The following is a 25622-nucleotide window of genomic DNA, read 5'->3' on the forward strand; positions in this document are numbered from 1 at the left end:
ATTTTATAAATACAAAACAAATACCACGGTATGAATCCGTACACGGAGTCCCAGCACGCTCACCCCGGAGAGTGTGGCCGTTCAGATCACAGGGGCCCAGTGTCATCTCAGTGTTGTGGGGGGTCTCATCATTGCCCCCCGCACGGACAGACCTCTGCTCCTGACTGGAAAAGACCAAGCCATGAAATTAAATTTTCTTTTGCACGCTTCGCACCCGGGAAGTGGCTTTCGGTGTTACTGCGGAGCACCATCCAGCATTTATTTTTAGCCACAGCAAACACAGGCTCTATTGCAGGAAACGTTTCCCCAGCAGTTCATTAGTGAGAGTGTCAGCTCGGCTCAGCTCACCCCGAAGACGGTGGCCGCCCTCCACTCGCACACGCTCCCCGGCTCCTCGCCGCCACCCCGTCTGTCTCCCGTGTTCTTGTGTCGCATTTCCTGGGAGCTCAGTCCCTCCTGGTCTTTAAGACCTGCTCCCAGGCAGTGGTTGGACAAACACTTTTTAATTGCTGGAGAGCCGCAGACATAAAGCAGGGCGAGAGGGAGCCGGCTGTAAGCACAGGGGAGGTTTGATTTGTGTATTTTCAGCTGCTTGTGAGAGTTGTAATTTTTCCCTTCAGAGCTGCTCCCTCCCGTGTCCTTGGCGTGGAGCGGGGGACTCAGCACGGGAGGCTCCCTGCAGCCAGCCTGCTCCTCCTGCAGAAATGCCCGGAGGTTCCCAGTGAGGGCGCCCCGCTGACCTGCACCTGCAGGTGGGGAAGGAGGCAGGGGGCTCACGGGGCCTATGCTCATGTGGACCCTGGTGCCTTCGCCTTGTGGACGGGCCACAGCCACTCAGCTCTGCCACTGTCACCCAAGGCTGCTTCGTGGCTGGGGTCCAAGCCTTAGGTGATCTCTGATTATCTCTTTGACTCAGGCTGTGCCCCCACCCCAGAGCAGGTCCAGAAGAGCCATAAGTTACATCAAGGACAGGAAGGAACAGGACGCGTGGCCTGGAGAGTCACTGGGCACCTCGCACCTCGCAGAGGTCACTGCTAACACTCAGTGACAGGAACACTGGGAAATCGTCATTCAGAGAAGACACACCCTTGGTCTAGGGTCACCCAGGCAGTAGACAGTGATGCCCGGGGGGTCCCATGAGTGACTCCCATCACACGGGCTCTCGTGTGCCAAAGGAAGCCATGGGGACAGTGGTCAGGCTTGCTGACTCCAGAGAACAAAATCCCCCCAGAGCTGGAGGTTTGGGGGGACACCAAGGTCCCCGCCATATTTAACCTGACACAAAGCTATCGGCTGCCCCGGGAGCTGCAGACCTGCCTTCTCACTGGAAGCTTTGGGACGGGGCAGTGACCACCAGCAGGGCCCCGTAGGGCAGGTCGCTGGGCCACAGGCACTCAGAAGCCCCCCCACCCTAACTCTCCGTGAGTCCTTGTGGTAAAACTAAACCCGTCAGGAGCCGGCGACGAAGTAAAGAGCCATTTATCCGAAGGACAAAGCACGAAGGTGGGAAGGTGTCTGCAGGGCCACCAGCTCTCCGCGGCCCACTCCCCCCATTCGCATCCTTTCCTGGTGCCTTCACACTGTCCCTGGACACTGGTCTAACCAGGGCCTTTCTCCTGGGGTTCAGGCCAGGGGGGCACTCCCAGCTGGTTCAGGGACTTCCCATCTCCATGCCTTCCTCCCTCCGGTGGCACCGGGTCTGCTCTGGGCCGGAGCTCAGGAGGCTGACTTCAGACCTGGCTCAGCCACCAAACAGCCGGGAGCTCTCGGCCCGGGAACTGCAGCACCCTGGGCCTCGGTTTCCCCCTCTATTCAGTGAGGTGTGAGGACCAGCTCTTGATCTCAGAGTTCCTTCCTTGCAGGCTGCACAGCACATCCCTCCATGGGCCTCAGAAGGGGGTAAATAAAGCCCCTGCAAACTGGGCCACTCTGTGGGGGAGGCAGCTGGTCCCCCGAGATGCTGAGGCCCCTGCCTCCCTCGCTGGGCCCAAGCGTTTCCCTGGGAGGAAGCGGGACTTGGCCCAGGGTCGTGTGCCAGGGCCTGGGAACCCGCCACCCCCGAGAGGGCAACGGGAGCTTCCTGCCCAGCCACAGCCCTCCCAGGCCCCGGCCCCCGTGCCAGCGGCTGCTTTCTCCGGGGCGAGAGGGGCCGGGCTCCGCGCGTTCTCACAGCCCTCGCTGCCGGGAGGGCACTTGCCATGGCCGTCACGCAGGGGCTGCTTTGTGCTCCCTGGAGCTGCCCTTTGTCCCGCCAGCCTCCCTCCCCCCTCGAATCCGCTTTGGCAGGGTGCGCGCATACCCCAGAGGCTGCGGCCCCGTCCTCGGTGACCTCTTGAGGCCAGGCCCCATGCCGGGCCTGTGACACCCGGGGGCCCTCCTTTCTCCTCTTTGTCCCTGGGTTTTCCAACTTCTTTTCTCCTGTAAATCCTAAAAGGCTGGGCGCAGTTTCAGGTCCAGCTGACGTGAGACGAGGGCACCTGATTCCACAGGTACAAGGACGATAGTGCGATCCCGGCACAGGTGAGAGCCCCCTGGAAGAGGGGGCATATTTTTATATCAGGGTCCCCACCATGTGAGACAAGGGCCTGCTGCAACAGATCTCTTTGGGTTGCAAATTCATAGCCTCATAATATCCATTCGTTCATCGGCCGGCAGGCGTTGAAACTGCTGCAGAAAGTCACGCCACGAGACAGACCGATTACCGCGCGCAACGCATTGTGACCGCTCGATAATCATTCTTGGAACACTGTTTACGAGGGTGATTCTTGGATTTAAATATGTAGACAATAGCTGTTACTGTGTCATATTTATTTATGTCGCCAAAATTACTACAATGTTTCTCCCAGCATATGACCTATTCTCTGCAATTATTAAAAATAACAGTGAGTTAATAACAAAAATATAACCTGTTAATTTAATTATAAGCAAATCTTGGTTGAAAGTATTTTTAAATTAACAGGGTGTTAATTTTCACATACAACATAAGGACCGGAAATTTTGCCTGTTAAATCCGAAGTCCGTTAAATCGAGGTTCGCAAGATCAAGGGTTTACTGTATAGAAATATGGAAGTTACTTCTTTCTTTTTGGCTGGTCTCTACTTTCTAAATTTCTACAATGTGTATGGACCACATCTGTTGGGGTTGCATTGTGCCCGCCCAAATTCATAGTCAAAGTCCTACCCCTCAGCAGCTGAGAATGTGACCTTGTTGGAAAATAGGGTCATTGCAGATGTAAATAAGCCAGGATGAGGTCATCCTGGAGCAGGGTGGGCCCTATTGCAATGTCATGGGCTCCTTATGAAAAGAGGAGATTTGGACACAGACACACACAGGGAGAGCTCCGTGTGAAAATGAAGGCGGAGATTGGAGCCATGGAACACGGAGGGATTGCCAGCAGAGCGCCCAGAAGCCAGGGAGAGGCGGGGACAGATCCGCCCCCACCGCCCCCGGACAGGAACCAGCCCTGTCAACACCCTGATCTTGGACTTCTAGCCTCCAGAACTGCGAGTCCAGACGTCACTGTGTTCTAAGGCCCTGGTTCGTAGCACTTTTTGCTGCAGGCTTACCGTGTAATAGAACATCTATAATAAATAAGTCACTTAAATTTAAAAATTAAAGTAGGACCCGGGTAGGGGGCGCCGGATACAGGGGTGTGGGCTCTCGGTCTGTCAGGAGCTGTCTCGCAGGCCGTAGGTCCCATTTTATAAACAGCTTTGATTGCGAGAACAGTCTTCCTTCCACTAAGACAGCCCAGAGCTGCCTCCCTGGCGGTGCCGCCTATTGAGCTCATGAGTCACCCCCTGTGAGTCACCCTGCTCCCCGGAGCTGTGCAGGGAGGGTCTCTCTCCTGGGGAGCCACCACCAGCAGTTCGGCCCACCTTCCTCCAGCCTCCCCTTCTCCCACCCTGTCCCAGCAAGGGCACCTTCTGGGGGCACCAAGGACACCTGGAATGGACAATGGGTCCCAGCCAATGGGGTCCCAGCGCCCGCCCCGTGAGCCCTGAGTCTATTATTATAATGAAAGGCCTCATCCTCCCGGACCGTGGCCAGAGGCTGGGCACAGAAACCTGAGCCCGTGGGGCCCAGCGGATCAGAATAACTTCCCAGAATAACCGGGCCTGCCCCTCGTGAGGGCCCTGGAAGCCGGGCCGGCCGCCGCTTCCTGTCCACACTGCCCAGGGTGAGGCCAGCCTGTCTCCCACACTGAGATGCAGTGAGCGGGACAATCGGAGGAAGTGTGGGCTTTCTCCACGCAGCGGGCGGAGCGGAACCTGCTTATCAAAGTGACAAGATTTACTCAGTTGCTACAAATGTCCAAAGACTTCCTTTCCCAAAAGAAAAGCCTGGAGGAAGGTCGTGTCCTTCAGCCACCGCCAGGGAGCCCAGGGCTCCATCTGCTTCGCTGCAGGCAAATCCATCAGGACAACCCCCAGCCGCAGCTCTTAGAACCAGGCCGTGGAGGGAGCACCCATCATTCACGGGGCCGGGAGGAGGGAGACAAAGCCCCCCCTCCGGCCACGTGCAGTCCACATGCAGGAGGAAGCCAGAGGGCCCGGGGCACATCCTGTCCCACCTGGGAGGAAGGGAAGAGGGTGGGAAAGGTAATCAAGAGGGGGGCGGGTAGAAAGGGGAGATTCATGGGTGTCTGCGGAGGGAGAGGGAGGAAGGGCCAGGGCCCCTCAGTGCCAGCCCTTGAGCCCAAGCCCCACACGCCCCAGATGGTCCTCCCTGCCCTTGGGCTCCCTCCAGCCCTACAGTCCCACCCCGATGCCTCCTCTATATCCCGCCCCTCAGGGTAGAAGACATTCTGGCCGGTTGAAGGAGGCTGCCCATCCCCCTGGGTCTGAGCAGCCCCACATGGTCCCAGGCCCTCGCCCAGGCCACTCGCCCGACCTGCCTTGTCTTCTCCTCTCCCAGTGGCCAGGCAGAGCCTCCCGCCAACCCTGCTCAGCGCAGGCCTCTGCCCCCAGCTCCCTGGGCCCTTCCTTTCGGGTGTGGTTGACTTGCATGCCACACTCCTGACCAGCGTCCAGGTGAGCAGAGGGCACCGCAGAGCTGGGCACGACTGAGGCAGCCACATCCCAGCCAGGCCATCGACTGTGACAAGAGTAGAGGGGGCGCCCCTTCAACCTGCATTGGGCGACTGGGCCCTGAGACACTTAACCCACAGCCCCACTGGGGGGAAAGCCGGTCCCCCACGCACGAGGCTCATGGAAGTGATGTCTAAACACGCAGCTGGGCAGAGGGCCCCGCTCTCCTCCTGGCTTTGAAGATAGGGGCATGGCATAGTTTCCCCTCCACCAGCTGAGGAAGAGGCTGCCGGGGGGTGGGGGGAGGCGGGAATAGATTTACGGAGATGACTGGGGAGCCTGAGGCCAGCCTCTCCGTTTCCATGGCGGTGGCATCAGAATAGCACTGTCCCTCCTGCAGGACCCACGGCCTCAGAAACAGGGCCTTTTCCCACAGAGAAGTACATGGGAGGAGGCCGGCCTTTTTCAAGAGACCTGTGCGGCCGCTCTTGACAGTCTCTGCTCTGGAGGGGCTCCCTGGGTTTCCTGATCCAAAAAGCCCAGAACCAGGCCCGACACATGAAGGACACATAACGGGCGTGAACGCGTTGACTCCTTCGTTCGCGTCCATGGGAGGCGTAAGGAAAGTCAAGCTAAACTTCCACACAGGTTCAGGATCCTGCTCAATAGGACAGAGTGACTGGCCTCGGCCTGCGAGCTGAAGTCTGTTTGCCCCACGCGCCCTTGAGGAGGGGCCCTCGACCTGTGTCTGCCTACCGGTGAGGTGGTGCCCGAGCCCACTGTGTCCTCACTCGGGCACGGCTCTCGGTGCAACACCCAAAGACCCCCATTTGCTCTAACACTTAGGGCCCCCTGCTTCCCTCTCCCACGGCCTGGCACCTCTGAGCAGTGGGCTCGGGCATGGGAATGACAACATCCAGTCAGCAACGTCCTCTAAACACCAGCGGCAGGTTCCCAGGGCACCTGGGTAACTCAGACACACGTCCAGGGTTTCTGTGTGCTTCCATCTATTGATCAGTTAATTGATCAGTCAGTATCTACTGAGTGCCTTCCGCAGGGATCCTTCACCTGGGGGGGAGCTCAGCTCCACTTGGTCATCTAATGAAAACTGTGAATGGCTGCACTTACGTGCATCAGTGACGAGAACAGAGAAGATGCAATTAAAAGTTCCTGGAGAGCCCTGGTCGGTGTGGCTCAGTGGTTAGAGCGTTGGCCTGTGCACCAAAGGGTCAAGCCTTCGATTCCCGGTCAAGGGCATGCACCTGGTTTCAGGTTCCCTCCCCGCCCCTGGTCAGGCACCCATGGGAGGCAGCCGGTCAGTGTGTCTCTCTCACATCGATGTTTCTCTCTCTCTCCCCCTCCCCTCTCCCTCCCTTCTGGTACTTTCCCAATTAATTTTTCCTTCTATGATGGAAAAATCCAGCTGTCTTGAGATATAATAGAGAATACTTTGGCAGGTTAAAAGGTAGGCATTCCTATAGTGATGTGAAACTGAGTGTCAGGAAAGCAAGTGCAGATCTCGAGGACTACGTTTTCCTTAGAGAGACACAGACACGTGCTCGGGGTGTTTCCAAATCAAGTCAGGAAGCTCCCCAGAGAGAGCAGAGCTCACCTATGTCTTCACTGACGCCCTCGACTGGCTTTTTATATTCTAATATAGGTCAACAGAAAAGAAATCTTGAGGCGATGTAGATTCATAACAGGTAATATGGAGAAATTAAGATAATTAGTAATATGTATTTTAATATTTTACTAATAAAACAATACACAGATGATCATATCCCAACCCTTTACCCAAATAAAATGAATTACATTTCCTTAGAGCTTCCCTTCATCTGCATCCATATGTATTTATATATATTATTTTTTAAATACTGTTGACAGTTGATTACTTTAATGCATTGTATCCTGCTTGATCTTATTCCATACATGCCCTATTTTGCGTATACTCTGCCGTCTTCAGTGCCGTGTAATGTGCTGTAGAGTTCACATTCTTGGACAAAGTAACCATCACCACATAAATGTTATTAAAATACTCACCCTACTGACGTGCCTCATTGTAAGCACAGCTTTCTCTTCATTTGAATTATTCCAGCCCCAGGAACAGAATTATGGGGTCAAAGTGTAGACCTCACGGTTCTTTCAGGCTTTCCCCGAAACGGTCAGGCCGGGCGGTGCCGCCGGGGCCGCCCCTCGCGGCGCTGGGCGCTCGCCGTCCTTCCGCTTCGTTACCGTGCGTTTGGCGGGCGGAGCAGACGCGGGGTTTCTCTAATACCCTTTGACCCCGTCCCCCGACTCTACCTCCACTTCCGGAAACTGTGAGCTCTTGACCACGTCTCGGGGATTCGTACGGGCCCGGAGGTTCGCGCGGGCCCCTTACGTGTTTGCACATTGACCCCGCCATTTATTACATGTGTCCTCAGTGCCACCACCATACCTTTGCTCACCGTTGTTGCCACAGGCCAAGCTCGTTATAACCACCCTCTGAGGCGGCACTTTCCTTGGGGTGTAGTGGAGAAAATACTCTTTTTTTAGTTGAAAGTAGAGTTGAGGCTCCACCACGCACGTATTTTGGTCCACATCGTGAGGCCGGAGAATGTCAGCCCGACTCCGGATGGTCCCCACTGCCCAGCAGCCGCTCCGAAGGGTCTGCACAGCTTCTTCCATCGCGGCGTCCCCGTAACCTGGCTCCTGTGGCACAGAGGTTGCTGATTCCACGTCCTCATTTACGTCCGTGCTGCTTTACATTTCTGTTCATCTGTAATCATGGTGACCCTAAGTACACATTTGTAGATTTTACTAGACACGGGTATTTGAATAAGCGCAGGACCAGTCCCAGTCTCACTTTAAGGAGGGATGTTGACACCCTGGGCATTGCTGGAGGGAGGCTGTCGCCGGACGTGGGGGTCTTTTTGTTACAGTTTCGAATTAGAGGGACTTATTTATTTACTTTATTTTTATTTTTTGAATTTTCACCGGAGGATATTTTTTCCATTGCTTTTCCGAAAGGGAGGGAGGGAGGGAGGGAGGGAGGGAGGGAGGGAGGGAGGGAGGGAGGGAGGGAGGGAAAAAACATCGATATGAGAGCAACACACATCGACTGGTTGCCTCCTGCATGTGCCCAGACCAGGGCAGGGGATCGAGCCTGCAACCCAGGTACATGCCCTTGACTGAAATCGAACCCAAGACTCTTCCGTTTGCGGGCCGACGCTCTAACCACTGAGCAACACTGGCCAGGGCTGCCGAGCTTCATTTTAAAACTAGTGTAAGTAACACCATTGTCCAGGCGGAAGAAGGAAATAGGGGCCTTAAGCAGCTGTGCTTTGGAGAGAGTGGAAGCTCATTCACCGAGTGTGGAGACCGCATGGCTCTCCCGGTGGGTGTGCGCGGCCCCCACTGCCAGAGCCAGACGTCAGCAGCCAGGCCGTGAGATCGACGGTGACACGGCCCTGTGGGCAGCCCTGCAATCACCAGTGTTGAGAGGATGCGTTCGCAAGCCCCTCCGTGGCCCCGTGTCTTGTCTGCTGTTTCCCTCAGGTCCACTTCAGACATAACCCCGAGCCTTCGGAGCCGTCGCATCTAATTCCAAACAGGCCCGGCCCCCGTGGCCCAGGACCCGTCCTGGTGTCTGCCCGCATTTCACCGCCAGCCGGGCTCTCACTGGAGCTCTATTCTGCCGCCCGGAGCTGGCAGCTCACCCCGGCCCCCGGCTGAGAACCTCAGCTCCTGCCACATCTCCGAGGTGACAGGAATTCCTGAGCCGCTCGGGCTGTCGCTTTGGGATACAGACCCTTTGCTGTCCAAACACTGCTGCTGCTTTGTCATCCTGAGCAGCTCTGGGGACAGGGGCTCATCAAAGAACCAGTTCCTGCAATTGTGCCGAACCCAGACGGCGGATTCCTGACAAGAGGCTCCCGCTCTCCCGCTGCTGGAGGAGGCGGCAGGGGACACAGACGCTCCCTCGGTCCTGCGGGTCCCCCCACTGCCCCTGCAGCCTTTGGAGCCCGGCTCGCACAGCGGCCGGTTTGTTTCCTGCTGGAACTCGAGCCAGAGCCTGCCTTTCCGCCCCAATCCCCGCTTCCCCAGAGCACGGGCCCTGCTGGCCTCCGGCCTCACGGGCTCCCCTCGGCTCTGTCACCGCTGCGTGCGTCTCCCCACTGCCGGTCTGGGTGACTCCCTGTGGGGCACTCGTGGGTCGAGCTCCAGGCGGTTTGCTGTCTGCCTCCCTGGTCCCGCAGGCTTGGTCTCACCTGCTGTGGGCCTCAGGAGAAGATTCTCCTTTTCGGCCCATAGTTTATCCTGTGGCCGTTGAGATCCTCAGCACATCCAACACATGGAAAGAGTAACCTCTGGGTTTATCAGTGGTGAATCAGTTTTTAGGAATGAGTGAAACAGGCTGTATCGGTTTCCCAGGGCCACCAGGGCCACCAAAGCAAAGACCCACAGACTGGGGCTTGGACAACAACAGAAACCTACTCTCTCCCAGGTCTGGAGGCCCCACGTCTGGAATCAGGGCGTGACCGGGCCGCACTCGCCCCGAGGCCTGTCCAGGAGGGTCTGCCCTTGGCTCCTCTAGCTTCCGGAGGCCCCCAGTGTTCCTTGGCTTGTGGCCCCGTCACTCCAGTCTCTGCCTCCAAGGTCAGAGGCCTTCCGTGTGTCTCCGTGTTCTTCTCTTCTCACAAGGACCTCAGTCTTATTGGTTAGGGCCCCTCTAATGAGCTCATTCCACTTGGTGACATCTGCAGAAACCCTTTTCCCAAATAAGGTCACACTCACAGGTGCTGGTGGTTCAACGTGTCTTTATGGGGGGCACGACTGCACCCCTCACACAGGCAAAGTCTGTCTTTGGCCTCCTTCCCCAGCCTCACTGGACCCCCTTCTTTTCCCCCATCGCCATTCCCTGCTCCCCACTCCATTCAAACCCCACACGGGCAGGAGGCGGGGGGAGAGCGGCTCGTGCTGAGGCGGGATTCCGAGTCCTGCTCTCACAGTGACGGAGCTGCAGGCATCCGTGAGGCAGGACTGAGGAGGGCGGACTTGGGGGCCACTGAGGCACTCGCTTGGTTTGTAGTCAGGGAAGCCTATGCTCGTGCTGGTCCCCAGATCCCCCCCCAGGGTCTGGGTGAGTTTGCCTCTCCCAACGCTCCTCAGCACCCACGGGCCGCTGCTCACCACTTGAGGGCGAAATGAATGTTCGGGGCGAGCACACCTGCGAATGGGAAGCGCGCAGGCTCCTGAAGACCACAGGGGCGGCTGTGAGGAAGCAGACCCCCACTAAAAGCCCGGGGGCCATGTTCGTTTAGAGAGTGGGGACCACTTCCCTGCGCCTACCTATAGACGGGGACCCTGCAGGCCAGGACCGGCCTGAAAATCGAATTGCTCTCTGACCTCTGTCCCCTGCTCAGGATTAAAATTGAAGCCTGCTGGTTCCCACTCTCGGCTCAAAATGCTGGTGGTTAGAGGGGAAGCTGGGACCGCTCACAAGCACGCTGTTTGGAAAGTATTTATAGTTGGAAGATGTAGTATCTGAGATATTTTGGAATCAGCCATCTCTTCTAAAATTACACGTATATCCTGTTTTTAAAATATGCTGCATCAAAATTCAAATTCAAACTAGATAGAGCAGTTATCCAGTGAACAAGTAAGTTTGGGTGCCTCCTTCAGAGGTTTACTTCTAAAAAGAGCCGCCCGGTATCCTCACAGGACCAACTCTTCTGGCCTCTCTTCAGACACGTCACTCAAACAACTTGTTAGGACACAGGCTCCATGCGGTGACATACACAGTGACACCTGCATAGGAGGCTATCAGGTTTATAAACTGAAACACACCGATGTGTGGAATAAAAGAAATTCTTTACTTTTCCTCATTAATCACCCACCATCCATCAGACATAGAAAGAAACATCCGATAACTAAAGATAAACTGTACCTTGGCATTCAACCCTCTGGGCAGTCCCCTGGCCCCTGGCCCCCAGCGGACCTGGCTCCCCTGGCACAATCCTCCCCCTCTGGGCCCACCCGCCAGGAGTCCTGGTGGCTCCAGCCCAGGCCTCTGATGGTCCCGGCCCCCAGGACAGGGCGAGGCACAGTGAATCAGCTCGAGTGCCCTTGGCTGCCCCAGCCGCATGCTTGGGTCTCAGCAACGTGTTAAACATATCACATCAAAACATACCTAAAAATAAGGACTGATCTCAGGAGGCTGGCGACTGAGAGCTGGAGGGGAGGGCAGAAACAGAGCAAACCCCGGGGAGTTTTCCCCCGAAAAATGCAGTGATAAACAAATGGTGCCCTCCAACTTCCGAAATACCCTGAAATGCTTACTTTCCAGTTAAAATTATACAACAGAAAACTTTTTCAAAATTTCTTTCCTCTGATTTGAACTCAGCACAAGGGTGTCCCTTCTCCCAGGCCACACACTGTCCTCCTCTGCCCGGTCCCTCCCCTCCCGGCCTGCCTCCCACACCCTCAGCTGACGGGCCCCTGCGGGTTTGGACGGTCACCAGAGCTGCTCCCGGCTCCCTGCGAGCCAGCTCGGCAGTTATCTTCCAAACCGTTCTCACAGACGCCCTCCAATGAGCGCAAAGAGCAGCCAGAAGCCCAGCGGAGAGCGAAGGCCCCGTGGCAGTGACAGGCCTGGGCCCAGAGGCCTGTGCGCTGATCCCTGATCCGGGCCAGTGCGGGGAGAGGCTGCCAGGGGGCAAAGGCCCGGGCACCCTGGCGCGCCAGGCTCAGGATGATTTTATTTCGTGAATGTTAACACACTGGAAGGAAACTCGTAACACAGCCAAGTGGCTATGAGCTCAGAAGCTTTGCGGGAGATCTTCTCGGAGGGCTCGCTAACGTGGTCCTTTAATGGAACCTCCCAAATCCCAATCCCTCCCTGGAGCTATAAATAGGCCGATAAGCCCTCGACGGGGAAGCAGTCCTCACCTCCGGCCGCAGGCCCGGGGGCTCCGCCTGCAAAGACCGTGGAGGGCGGGCAGGAGGGCAGGAGGACCGTGGGCCGGTTCTGGGGACTGCGTTTCTGGCATTAATGCCCAGGAGCAGGGCAGGGCTGGCCCTGCACCCAGGAGAGGTTTCTTGGAGAGCTTTGAGGCGCATCCCATCGCCAAACACCATGGAGCTGCCTCCCTGCTCTGCCATTAACCTGGGAAAATTCCATAAACTAACCCGACCGTGAGCATAAGCGCTGCCCACCCCGCCCTGTTCCCCAAGCCCGAGGCCTAAAATACCCAGGCAACACTTGCCCAGTGACTCAGGGTGAACTTCCCCAGCTCCGCCCTCCTGCCTATAGCCCTGCTTGTGTGACCCTCCTGAAATACATAAAGTGGGGGAGATTCCTCGGGATATTTCTGGGAGACAGCTGTCTGTGGTTCTAGCCGAGGTATGCGTAGCACTGGCCCAGGGCTGGGCGGGGAGCTGGGGCTGGGGCAGGTGGGGGGGAGGTGGGTGTGGGGCCCCAGCAGATGCTGCTTCGCAGAGGCCCCTTGAGCAGGGGAGGGAGGAGTGAAGGAGAAAGGACCCGATTCTCATCTGCTCTGAGGGAGGGGCTCGGGCGCACCCCATCCGGTCGGACACCTCCGAGACGTGATTTCAGGTCCTCAAGGAGGAACTCCGCTTCCCCAGGGGTCAGTCATTCACACGACAACGTGGGGGGGCTGCGGACAACCAGAGAGCCCCGGAATCCGCGCCGAATCCGTGGAAGCAGCACCCGAACCGCAGTCAGACGTGGACCTCCCCTCGGGGCCCGTCTTCCCGAGACTGTTCCCACTTCACCCAGAAATATTCTACATGGGAAAAGGGGGGGGAGGGACCTCTGGTCAGACAAGATTGGGAAAGACTACATACTGAGTAAAGTTCTTTCTTGGATCCTATAGAACACATTAGCGTATTAAAACCGCCAAAAACTCCTGCAATTTAAAAAAAAAGCCTGTTTAAGTTTATGTGACCCACCATTTCCAAAATGTATTTGTTAAAAGAGAACACTTTTTGGCCTGTGCAGTAGACAGAACAATGCCCCACACCCCCAACCAAAGATGTCACATCCTAACCCCCCGAACCCGTCACTGTTTGCCTCACTCAGCAAAGGGGCTTTGCTGATCCGATTAGGAGCCTTGGATGAGATTATTCTGGATTCTCCAGGTGGGCCGAATCCAATCACCAGGATCTTTATAAGGGGGGGGGTCAAAGTCAGAGGGAGGTGGGACCGCAGAGCAGAAGTTGGAGTGACCCCGTTTGAAGACAGAGAAGGAATCTAGGTCCCTGGTGACCTTTGAGCCACCGCACCATCTCTGGACTGTTCCTTGTCACAGGAGAAAAACAAACGTCTCCTTATTTAAATTAGTGTAGCTCTCAGCCAGAAACAAGTTCCCTCCCTGCCTCCATCTCCTGGGAGACACTGATGATGTAGGAACACATTTTTGGATGTCACAACTGGGGAGGGTCCTACTGGTACTAGTAGGTCCTACTGGTCCAGGCCAGGGGTGCAGCCCCTCCTGCCCCCCAAGGGGTTATTCCGCCCCCAAACATCCACAGGGCCGAGGGCAGCCAATGCGCCCTTCCTTGTACCCGGCTGGATACTCAATGAGCTGGACAACAGCCCCTTCAGACACAGACCCGCGTGTCCCCGTCCAGGCCAGGAGGGGATCAGAGTATTTCTTCCAGGTCTCGGGGGAAGGCCGCTGTTAGCCCTGGGCCTTCTGCAGTGTTTCCCTGCTTGTCCCCCGCTGACCACCCCTGGAGGACCTGACCGCCTCCTCAGTCACCTCCGCATCTGCATTTGCTAAGTAAGACTGACCGCTAAGATATTCAGGGGAGAAGGGACATCACCCAGAGCACTGGGATGGACTCCCCAGCGCCACCACCTTCCTCCTACCTGTCCTCCCACGTCCAAATATCAACGTGCTCCTGAGCCCTGCAGCCCAGGAGAAGACTTGAAGCCGGGGCCACTGTGCCTGCATCAAACCCGGGGCCAGGCTGGAATCTATACCTCACTTCCCTAGAGATATCAACAGTGAAGGAACTGTCACAAAATCATAAGCGCATCACAGTTCATTGTATGCTATTAAATTCACTGCTCACAGCCTTGGAAAATGACGACTCTTTTTCTAATTAAAATAAACAAATTTCAGGTGACCTCCTTGCTTTACTTTTCTGTTAACACCCTCGGAGTAAAAAGGGCGCACACTCACATTCCAAAGCCTTGTTTTCAAACCAGGTAAAAAAATCACTGAAGAAACATTTGGTGAACTGGGATTCCTGGCCCTCTCTAAACATCATCAGCGGATTTCGGCCTGTACCTCTTCTGTTTTCCAGAAGAGCCCCAAGGTTTGGGGTTAGGGTGGGTGGTGGGGAGGAGGGGTGAAGGAAAGAGCTCAGGAGTCAATCTTCGAACTGTAGGGAAACCTGGCAACTGTATCGGGAAACGTGGCAACTGTAGCGGGAAACCTGGCAACTGTATCGGGAAACGTGGCAACTGCAGTGGAAACGTGGCAAAAGCCAGAAAACCCGAAGCAAGAAATGAACCACCGTCCTCACCGAGTCCAGGAGCAACGAGCCCAGGAACGAAGCGGGCGGATTTTCTCCCACAGCTGCACAGGCCCGTGTGGCTGCGAGAAGGTGCCAGCCCATCTTATGCGATTTGCATAAAAATTTCTGGAATGCGAGGGTGTGAACTATTAACAACTCTCTATAATTATTAAGGGATTTTTTTTTTCTCAGAGTGAAACATTGTTATGGAGCTTAAATGAAGGCTGAGAAGACCAATTCATTTGTGTTTTTGTTTTATTTTTTATTTATCTTTATTGTCTAAAGTATTACAGATGTCCCCTTCCCCCCCGCCACTGACCCCCTCCTCTAACCCCCGCCCCTCCCCCAGACCTTCTATGGTCTATGTCCCTGGGTTATGCAGATACGCATGTAAGTCCTTAGGTTTATCTCTCCCCCCCATTCCCCACCCCCTCCCCTCTGAGATTCGTCAGTCTGTTCCATGCTCCTATGTCTCTGGATCCATTTGTTTTTAACCAGTGGGAATCAGCACTGATAATAATGGAGGTCTCTCTGGTGAAAAGCCTTAAGGCTAAGTTTCTGATTATGGCTACACGTGCTTTAAACAGCAACCATAATTCATTAGTACGAGAAGTCGCCTTCTTTCACACGAAGAAGCCGAAAACTGTGAGGAAGGGAAGAAATACAGGACGGCAGTGCACGATCAGGGCACGAGGAGCTTTGCATGGCATTCACGTGGGTCAGCGTTTCGGGAGTGGTGATGTCACTTTTGGGGAAGTGGCTCCAGGAGATGTTTGCCCTCGAGAAGTCAGGGTAGAGAAAATACTGGGCCTTGTCTCCACGGTGCCGTCTGCGCTGGGGGCCAGGGAGGAAAGCCAGACACTCGCTCCGTGGTTCCTCCCCGCGGCCCGCAGATGAAGGTCTGACTTGCAGAAAACATGTGCAGACGCAGGAGAATCTGTCCTGCAGCAACACGCCAGGGTGCAGACGGTGCCCGGGGCAGCACACGCACCAGCCCACGGAGGGGGCGCAGCTCGTTAGATTCATTTCCTTTTTCTGACTCTCAGGAGGCCAACTTTCATTTCCCCAAAGTGCACGCAGCGCTGGCATGGAGCGCCCGGCCCGGCCTGGCCCCAGCAGGAGCCGGGACACAGGCCTGAGATTGGGACCCAGGCCTTCAGATGCACAGGACGCCGCAGACTCCTTCAGACCTGGGGGCATTTCGTGTGGTGGCCACACACTTCTGGAGACGTGGCGGGTGGAGGGCTGAGTTAGCAAAGCCGGTCCCAGGCTCGCGGGGTATGGGCGTGTGCCCCAGTGCAGGTGCGTGTGTGGTGTGCGTGTGTGCGCATGTTGTCCGAACGCTGTGAGCAAGAAGCCTCACCGTAAAGGCATTCGGAGGCCCTTCAGCTCCATGTGCAACTTTTTTTTTTTTTTTTTTTTAATTTCCTGCCTGGCTACAAATGTCCCGAGGAAGTGAATCTCCAGAGCTGGTGACCTCATTTCCATGTTTCTCAACAGTGTGGCCGCCTGTCAGCATGAGGCCGCCCGGCAGGAGGAGGCTCACTCAGCCAGTCCTTCGGGGCTGAGGCCGCTGGACGTGCTGGAGGCACAGAGCGCGTTCCAGCTGCACCCTGCAGGCCCCCAGCCCGCGCGCCTCGCCTCTGCGACAAGCAATTGGCAAAGTCATTCCCAAGACGATGCCAAGTTCAGGTGATCTTCATGCGCCAACTCATGAGGATCCCAGGCGGACGGGCAGGACGGTTAGTTACACGCAGGGACAGGGACTGTGGCAGTAACAGAGGTTCCCAGTGATCACGCCGTGGAAATTAGTCACCCTCTCCCGACAGGATCAGCAAAACATCTATTATTGATGGCGTTTGCCAAACTGCAGATAAATCGATGCTTTACCCTGACCCAGTGGCAGTGACAAATGGCTGTTATTAAATCGATAGATCAATCCAAAGCCAATACATCCAGGCACCCAGAGGTGGATCAACACTATATGAGGTCAGCTGGCCTCCCAGAGGGAGCTGGGACGCCCCGAGACGCCCTGCAGCGAGCAGAAAGCTAACCTCATGCTTCCCCTCTGCTCACTGCTTCGGTCTCACAGACAGAAGCAGGGCCCTTTCACAGCTCTGTGCGTTGTACACACAACATAAGAGGGTGCAGACGCCGGGGGACCCCGCGGAGAGACGGCTCCTCCGCTCCTCAGTGAGCGTCCTTCCCTTCCCTTTCCCGCCCACCCAGTCGTCACGTAGGTTGTCCTCTCTTGTGGTTGCTGTTGTCACATTTGCAAGTGAGAGGCTGGAGGTCCCGGGGGAGGTAGGGGACCATGCTGGAGACAGGAGGGAGGAGGGCGAGGCGAGTGGGTGTGGGGCCCAGATTCCCAGCCCCTGGAAGGCCTCCGCCGTGGCCGTGGCCGTGGCCGCAGTTCCCCTGCCGGGGCCCCAGTGGAGGGAAGTCTGCAGAGTGGAGCTTCACCCGCCTCCGCCCCTCACCGCACCCCACCACCCTCCGCTGACCCTGGGCAGCTTGAGCAGGCCTCCCGGGGCTGCCGGCTGATTCTCTAGACAGGCAACACATCACACACACCCTCACACACACACACACCCCCCTCACACACACACACACACACACCCCTCACACACACACACACACACCCCTCACACACACACACACACACCCCTCACACACACACACACACACACCCCTCACACACACACACACACACACCCTCATACACACACACACACACACACACCCCTCACACACACACACACACACACCCTCATACACACACACACACACACACACCCCTCATACACACACACACACCCCTCATACACACACACACACCCCTCACACACACACACACACACACACCCCTCACACACACACACACACACACCCTCATACACACACACACACACACACACCCCTCATACACACACACACACCCCTCATACACACACACACACCCCCCTCATACACACACACACCTCATACACACACACACACCCCTCATACACACACACACACACACACACCCCTCATACACACACACACCTCATACACACACACACCCCCCTCATACACACACACACACACACACCCCCCTCATACACACACACACACCCCCCTCATACACACACACACCTCATACACACACACACACCCCTCATACACACACACACACACCCCTCATACACACACACACCTCATACACACACACACACCCCTCATACACACACACACACACACACACCCCTCATACACACACACACACACCCCTCATACACACACCTCATACACACACACACACCCCTCATACACACACACACACACCCCTCATACACACACACACACACCCCTCATACACACACACACCTCATACACACACACACACCCCTCATACACACACACACACACACCCCTCATACACACACACACACACCCCTCATACACACACACACACACGCTCACACACACACTCTCACAAATGTACACTCACAAACCTGCCCTCTCTCACACAGACACACACCACGTGAACACACACAGCACACACGCACACAAACATACCACTCACAACATAAACACATACACTCACACGCACACAACCATACCACTCACAACATAAACACATACACACACTCACACAACCATACCACTCACATACGCACACACACTGTCACAGATGCACACAGAAACCTACTCTCTCTCACACACACACACAGAACACCAGGCCGTCCCGGTGGCCGCTCCGTGCGGCCCCGGTGGCCCTGCTCCTTCCCTGCTCCCCCCCGACCTTGTGCCCAGTAGGCTGGCCCAGGGGCAGGCGGTCGGGAAAGACCTTCGCTTTTCCACGTGATCGCTGAGGGGGACAGGCGGGGGAGCCAGGGCAGGCCGCGGGGGAGCCAGGGCAGGCCGCGGCAGAGCTGGCCGAGGACTGACTCCGCGCAGCAGACAGATGTTGAAGCTGCCCTCCTTCTGGGAACAGTGGGTTTTGAGGTGGGGTGCGGGTGTACCAAGTACAGACTGTGCTGGGAAACTTAAAAGCCTTTTTGATGGGGTCACAGAACTCGCAGGTCAGTGTCAACACTGTGTCTCCACTCCAGGGAGCCCTGCGTGCGGGCCCCCGCATCTCTGTTTGCAGTTACTCAGGCTGACTCGGGAAGTCTCAGGCTGGTGGGCAAGGCCCCGAGAGGCTGTGCCACCGGAGCCACGCAGCAGACAAGCCCCCTGGCAATGGGAGCCACGGGCTCCTGCCCCGGAGGGCGGGGCAGAGAACCACAGACTGAGCAAAGGAACACAGTGTTTCATTGGACACTCATACGTTCACCCAACACTTTGCCAATCTGCACACACAGGGAAATAACCTTTTCAAATAACACTTTACCAAACACCATGGGTTTACCCAAAATACGTTCTTAAAGGACACAGAGCCTGGACCCAACATGCTTAGATTCAAGTCAAGACCAGAAAACAGGAATCACAGAAGCAGAAGAATGTCTGTGCACTTCATAGCTGTTCGGAAATGTGAGGAGTCGCTGCCTCGCTGGAGCGGCCTGGCGTCCTGCAGGGAGTGACTCAGAGCCGCTTACAGGCGTGTGATGAGGTGTGGGAGGAATGCGGGTCGGTGTCCAGGAGGGAGGCGCCCGCTCCAGAGAACACGCTGCAGGGAACAGCAGGGCATGAGTGGCAGGGTCCCAGCCTCGGGTGGCACTGATCTGTATCTTGGGTGGGAGGAACACTTGTGGGGGGGCTGTGAAGATCATAATTAAGAGTTGTAAGTGTAGCCCTGGCCAGTGTGGCTCAGTAGTCAGAGTGTCGGCTGGTGCACCCAAGGGTCTCGGGTTCAATTTGCAGTCAAGGGCCCATACCTGGGTTGCAGGTTTGATTCCCAGCCCCGGTCGGGGTGTGTGTGGGAGGCAGCCCATCAATGTGTCTCTCTCACATCAATGTCCCCCCCCCCTCCCCATCCCTCCCTCCCTTCCAGTCTCTCAGAGAATCAATGGAAAAAATATCCTCTGGTAAGAATTAACCGAAAAAAGAGAGGGAGAGAGTTGTAAGTTTTGTTTGGAGGGAACTAAGAGATATTGAGGCTTCCAAGGAAAATGGTCTGTGGGCCGTGCAGCTCTGCAGAGGCAGGATGGGGAGGTGGGGGGCCCGGTCTGGAAGTTGTGGGGGTTGGAACCACCGGCTGTGTGAATGGAGATGGAAAGAGGAGGGATATGTCACAGAAAACCCAAAGTGACTACCAGGATGAGAGGAGTGGGATGGCTGAGGAGCAGGAAAAAGCTGTAGCACGAGGGAAATGATGGGGATCTTGGCCCCAGTACGTTTAGCTCTAAATACTAGTGGAATTCTGAGCGGGCGCTTCCTGCCAGCAAGGAACAGCAGCGGCGGGGCACGGCCCGTGGACCACAGCCGCCCGGGAAGCGCGCGGTTCTGGAAGCCGAGACACACGCACTGCGGAGGGCAAGACCCGGCTGATAAAGACCCGGCTGATAAAGACCCGGCCGATGATAAAGACCCGGCCGATGATAAAGACCCGCCCACAGAGCCGCCCGGCAGCTGGGAGGAGGCCCGTCAGCGCCCTCAGGCCCCAAGGAGGGAGCGTGGTCCCTCCGATTCCGGAGAGAAATGCTGATTACCGGACAGATGCCAACGGCAGAGACGGCTGGTGGAAAGCCACAAGTGTCTCGTGCTTGTCTACGGAACATGGTTTTAAATGTTACCTATATCTCTCTCGGTTTTATTTTTTAATGATTTGGGGGAGGAGTCATTTTATACAGGAGAGTTGGGAAGACGGTGCCATTGCACTGTCAAGGGTCTTCCCGAGCCACCTCGGCTCTGCGGGCTCTGTCGCAGGTTCTCGGGTTGGCCTTGTGTTGACGGCTCGACGGTCCCCAGGACTACCCCAGAGTGACTTTGTAGACGGCCCGTAATTTTGTTTTGTTTTTCTGATGTTTCTGATGTTTTTCTCTTGATTGCAGTTAATGGCTTTGGGGGGAGGGAGGAATACCACGGAGATATCAAGACCACACATGATCTACATGACATATCAACGATGACATTAACCACGATCACCTGACCAAGGTAGTGTTTAGCCGGTTTGTCCAGTGTAAAGTGACGCACGCACGCACGCAGACACACACACGCCATTCCTTGGGAGCAAGTTACTGCGTCCAGCCACATTCAAGGGCAGGTGGTTGGGCTGGGGGTGGGGCTTCTACATAAATTATTTGGGATTCTGCTGTAAGAATTATTTATTTGTCCCTTATATCAACAAGGACTCGTGAAGATTTATTTACACATTGAGTTATAATACAGTTATTTACTTTTTTGCCCCAATCATTGCTGCTTTGGCCATTGAGAGCCTTCAGGGGGGCGCTTGTGTCCCTCTGACAATCCCCCATCCCTAGGTTACTTGAGCACCTCCTCACTTTCTGCTACGACAACGGGCTCCAGGCTCATCGTATATTTTCCCTGAGCCAGTCCTAGAATGAGCCATTTCTCCAAGGAGCCCCGGGCCCTTTGATAGGAGAATTGCGTTCAGAAGCCGAGGCCTCGGCCCTGGATGTGCTTGACGCGTCCAGGCCCACTCAGCAGGCAGGTAGGAAATACGTGTGCCTGCAGTTATCTTCCTGTCCCTCCCTCTTCATCTGCACTAAGCTCATCACGAGGTCCGCAGACGGCCCTCTCTCTGACCTCGCGGCCCTCCCCTGTGTGTATCTGACGCCGTCCCCCGACGCCGAAAGCTGGCTCCCACCGTCCCCTCACTTAATTGCGCGTGTACAGCTCCCTCAGAGCTGGGAGCCCGCAGCCCTGCTGAACGCTGTTGACACACAGGACTCAGGTGTCGAACTCGCACAGTGAAAGTTTGGAGGAAATGGAAAGACACGTGAAGGAATCGGGGTTCAAAGAGAGTAAGGAACCAGGTAAAAATGTGAATTAACAGGATACACAAGGGTTTGAAAATCAGTAAGTGACGTAAGTAGAGACTAAGAGGCCGGGCTCGGCAGCAATCTGTAGGAAGGGGGCCGGGTGGGCGCGTTCGGTGGACACCAGCTCGGGGAGCGGCCGCGCTAACAAACAGAACCAACGCGGAGAGCGGGCGTGAGGCAGAGAGAACAGCCCGACCACGGCGGGGAAATGCGCCTCGGTCAGTGTTCGGGTCAGGCACCAGCCCTCCCGGTGCCAGCGTTTATATCCACCCCGCAAAGGAGCGCACGGGAGAGGGGGCAGAGCCTGCAAGAGGGATGGGATCACTCTCCTAAAATACCAGCAGGGATTAGATGTACCCTGTGCCTCTCCAGAGGACAGGACTGAGGCCTGGAGTCCCAGGATCATTCCCAGACGGATGGGGCTCAGCGAGGGTGGGGCGGGCGCCGACCCCACGCTCTCCTGACTTAGTGAGCGGGAGGCTGGAGGGCAAGGCTGGAGGTCGTAGCCTGGAGACAGCTCCCAGGAGAAGCTAAGAGGACATGCAGCTGGGTTCCTAATGACAAAGCTCCCGTGAAACGTGCACGGAGAGCGAGCGGGTCAGGGCAGTGGAGACCAAGGAGCAGGGGGAGGAGGGGCTGGGGCACTCCCTGGACAAAATCCCCTCGGTCCAGTCCCGGCAGACTGCCCGCCTGCAGCCAGTCCCCTTGGAGAGCCCAGAGCAGGAGGGGCCGTGGGGACAGCGAGGGGAAGGCAGAGCGCGCTTGATTGGAAGGAAGGCTCTCTAACGGTTAGCGTTGTCCAGAATCAAGGCGCACACTCCCCAGGAGAGCTTGGGCAAGTCACACGCCCGCTCTGAGCCTTCACCTCAGTCTGCTAAGAAAGGAGTTGGGCCAGGAGGTTTCCCAGGTCTCATCCAGCTCTGATTTTTTTTAGGAAAACATTGTGTTACTTAAAGTGAGACTACGTAAATCGTGACTTTCCAAGAATGTGACCAAGCCCCTTTCCCAACCTGGGTGTGGTGTCTGTAAAATCTTTGTCAGCAGAAGGAAAATGGATTGAAAACCACAAGTGTCTCACTTCCCACCCGGGACGCGGTTCCAACAGGGGTGAGGAGGGAAATGTGATTGGATCCAACACTTACAAATAGGGGAACCCAAAATGTCAGCTTAGATCTTAGCGGCAGCTCACAATGTGTGCTATAAAGTGACCAAAATGTGTGACAGGTGAGACCAGACGTTATGTCAGCACCAGTCGAGAAGGGATATAGCCGCACAAAGGCCAGAGCTATTTTGGTTTGCACATGGAAAGACATCCTGTCATGGGGTATTATATTCTGCGTGGGCACCTCGGGGCGCAGTGACAAGGACTTCTAAGGGGTGGAAGGGAAGACAGAAAGCCGGGAATTAGCTCAGGAGCTAAGAGGTGAGTGGGCGGAGCCCAGAGTCCTCTCAGGAGCTCAGCAAAGGCTGGCTGCATGAATTAACTCAACACTAACGGAAGAATGGAGGGGGCGGGCAGATGGGGAATGTTTAATTTGTAAAGTGTGAATAAATAAATATCTGTCCAGGGTGAGAGTAACCCCATTGATATTGGTATTCGTATATGTGCACGTTTGCAAGTCGTGTGTGAACAGGTGTGACACCTGAACCAAGATCCTGAGCACAAAAGTTTTAGAGAAAAGTCAATGTGTGCAGGCTCACGACCAGAAAGTACACAAGGCTCCCAGAGAACTGAAATTATTACCCAAAAGGATCAGGAGCAGCCCAGAGTACAATCGAAAGCATCCAGGGAAAATCCCCAGGCCCACCTGGCAGACATCTACCTCTCGGAGACGCACGCCCAGGAGTCTGGCCAGAGCCACCTCAGGGGTCCCCCGCGTGTCCCCGTGGTCCACATTGTTCGGTCCACACGGCATCGATATCCCGCGGCACACCCCGACTGGGAGGGGGGTGTTGGCGACCTCGGAAGTCCTACCAGACCCTGCAGTTCTGGGCTTTGGGGGAGACAGTGTGAGTATAGAATGAAAGAAAAAGCTTGGGTTTGGGAACTTTTCCTCATTTTACTAGTCTGTCAGCAAACTTCCCGAGCTTCTCGGGTGGGTAAAATATTGAATTGATAACGGAGTTGAAAAGCACATCCTTTTAAAACTCAAATCACAATATGCGGGGAAGAAAGAAAACGGAAGATTTATTCTTAAAAATGGCTCATTAAAATAACAAAATTATAAAATATTTTTTAAAACAATCAAGGAAACAATAAAGCAATGAAGGGATGTGTAGAAATGACTTGCAAATGAGACGAATGGCTGTTGGCCATCTGGGGATGACCAAGGTGAGTGCAGGCCAACTGGAGAGTGTTCCTTGGGAAGACTTGGGGAGGCTGAGGGGGGAGGTGGGCCTGGGCTGGGCGCTGTCCTGAGGGACCTGCTGTGCGTCACCCCCTCCCGCCCTGAGCGTCCTGAGAGCCGAGGGGAGGACACTGAGGCTCAGAGAAGTCGGCTCACTTGCCCAGGTTCCCACAGCCAGGAAGTGGACGAGCAGAGATTCGAACCCACCTTGGCCCCCAGGTGCACCCCCTTCCCCCTAATCTCCACGGCCACGTGACTGGGGAAATCGGTTTTAAAATGCGTCAGCTTTGGGGAGCAGCACGAGGACTCGGGAGCTCCGACCCAGGACAGCTTTCCGGGGAGAGGAAGAGGGCAAAGCGTGGGGGACGGGGCACATGCTGCCAGCTTGCCCCGAATTTCAGAGTTTGCGTCTATCCCCCCACAGCTCTCCTTCCCGGCGGTGTCCCCGAGCAAGACCAACCTTCGGACTCAGAGAGAGCCTAGTGTGGAGAGTCGTGGGTGCCCCACTGCGTGTGGCCCTGGAGGCTGGCATGCCTCACCACCCGGGGACCCGCCTGCCCTCCTTGCCAAAGATTTGGCCTGGAAATCGGAGATCAGGAGCCCAGGAGCAAAAAATCTGAGAAAAGTTTTCTTTATGTTTGTAAGTTGCCTTTTTAGCCTGGAACTGAAAACATCATCAAACTCCACGCATGGACTACTTGAGTGGGATTCCCACCCACGGAGAGAGAAACACCGAGGCTGCTGGTGGGAGCTGCTTTCCTCTCTCCGGTTCCGTTTTGTTTTCCATCTCCTTTCCCCTGTCCCCTTTCCCCTGGAGAGCAGGGCTCCATGGATAATTGATCCTAAAGAGGAACATCTCTTCTCCAGGTGGGAATTCCCTGCAAGGGTAAGTTTGAACTGAGGTCGATTCTGAATGTGAATGTCATGTTCAAAGGCCTTAAGGTCCTGATCACCCTCTATATGGTTTCCCCACTGAAATACCAAGTTCTGGGAGTAAAACATGGGCCACAGTGCAGCTCTTCATTATCACGGTTCCCAGGATGATGCTATTACCTTGGGCCCCCAAGCTTTCCAGGTGCCCTTAACTCATTGCAGAGGCCTGGCCTGCGTCAGATCTGATTTCCTGTCTTTTTTAATTGATTGATTGAGAGAGAGAAACATTGATTTGTCGTTCCACATATTTATGCATTCGGTGGTTGCTTCTTGTATGTGCCTGACTGGGGATCGAACCCCAAGCCCTGACCTATCAGGACAACATGCTGCTCCAACAACTGAGCTACCTGCCCAGGGCCTTGACTATATGTGGAAACCTGATGTGGGACAAGCCACTTAGCTTCCATGTGCCTTACTCCATCCAGCTCTAAAGTCTAGAAACCCCATGACTCAACCCTCAGAGACTTGGCTACAATCATATATGACATTCTGCATACAGTGTGAACACAGGTAATTAAATGTCTCATTAAGTATGTGTCAAGTGAATGAATAAATGAATGAATGCCAGTCAGGGCCCTGAAACATTTTCTTGCAAACTTTGTAAAAACAATCAAAGGCGAAGTTGAACTACGAAAAACCGGAGACTTCGATTGACTGTCTCGCAACAAGTTGAAAACTGTTAGTCAGAGACGTTTGACCCTTTTAAGGATCCCCATGTGGCGATAATGACCTCGCCTGCATATTTCTGCACTTAGCTTTATGATAAAACCACTTGAAAGGCTAGTCCCCCCACCCCCTGCCCCGGGAATGCAGCTATGGCAAGAGGGGCAAAATATGCCAAGTTCAAAGGTCCA

The 25622-nt window shown here is 55.5% G+C and overlaps 1 protein-coding gene across 3 annotated transcripts in view; it reads left to right on the plus strand.

Annotated features, from left to right (window-relative positions):
* PACRG (parkin coregulated) overlaps positions 1-25622 on the plus strand; it is a 328057-nt gene that overhangs the window by 293273 nt on the left and 9162 nt on the right. Inside the window, exon 5 of one of the 3 annotated variants that reach the window (XM_081141422.1) lies at positions 24260-24333. The exons of the other annotated variants lie outside the window; for them this stretch is intronic. Within the exon in view, the coding sequence (XP_080997548.1) occupies positions 24260-24318 (59 nt within the window). The 3' untranslated portion in view covers positions 24319-24333. Of the gene's footprint in view, positions 1-24259; positions 24334-25622 lie in introns of those variants that run through there. 3 annotated transcript variants of the gene reach the window in all.

The sequence above is a fragment of the Miniopterus schreibersii genome (assembly GCF_964146895.1).
Source record: "Miniopterus schreibersii genome assembly, chromosome: 6".
NCBI lineage: Eukaryota > Metazoa > Chordata > Mammalia > Chiroptera > Miniopteridae > Miniopterus > Miniopterus schreibersii.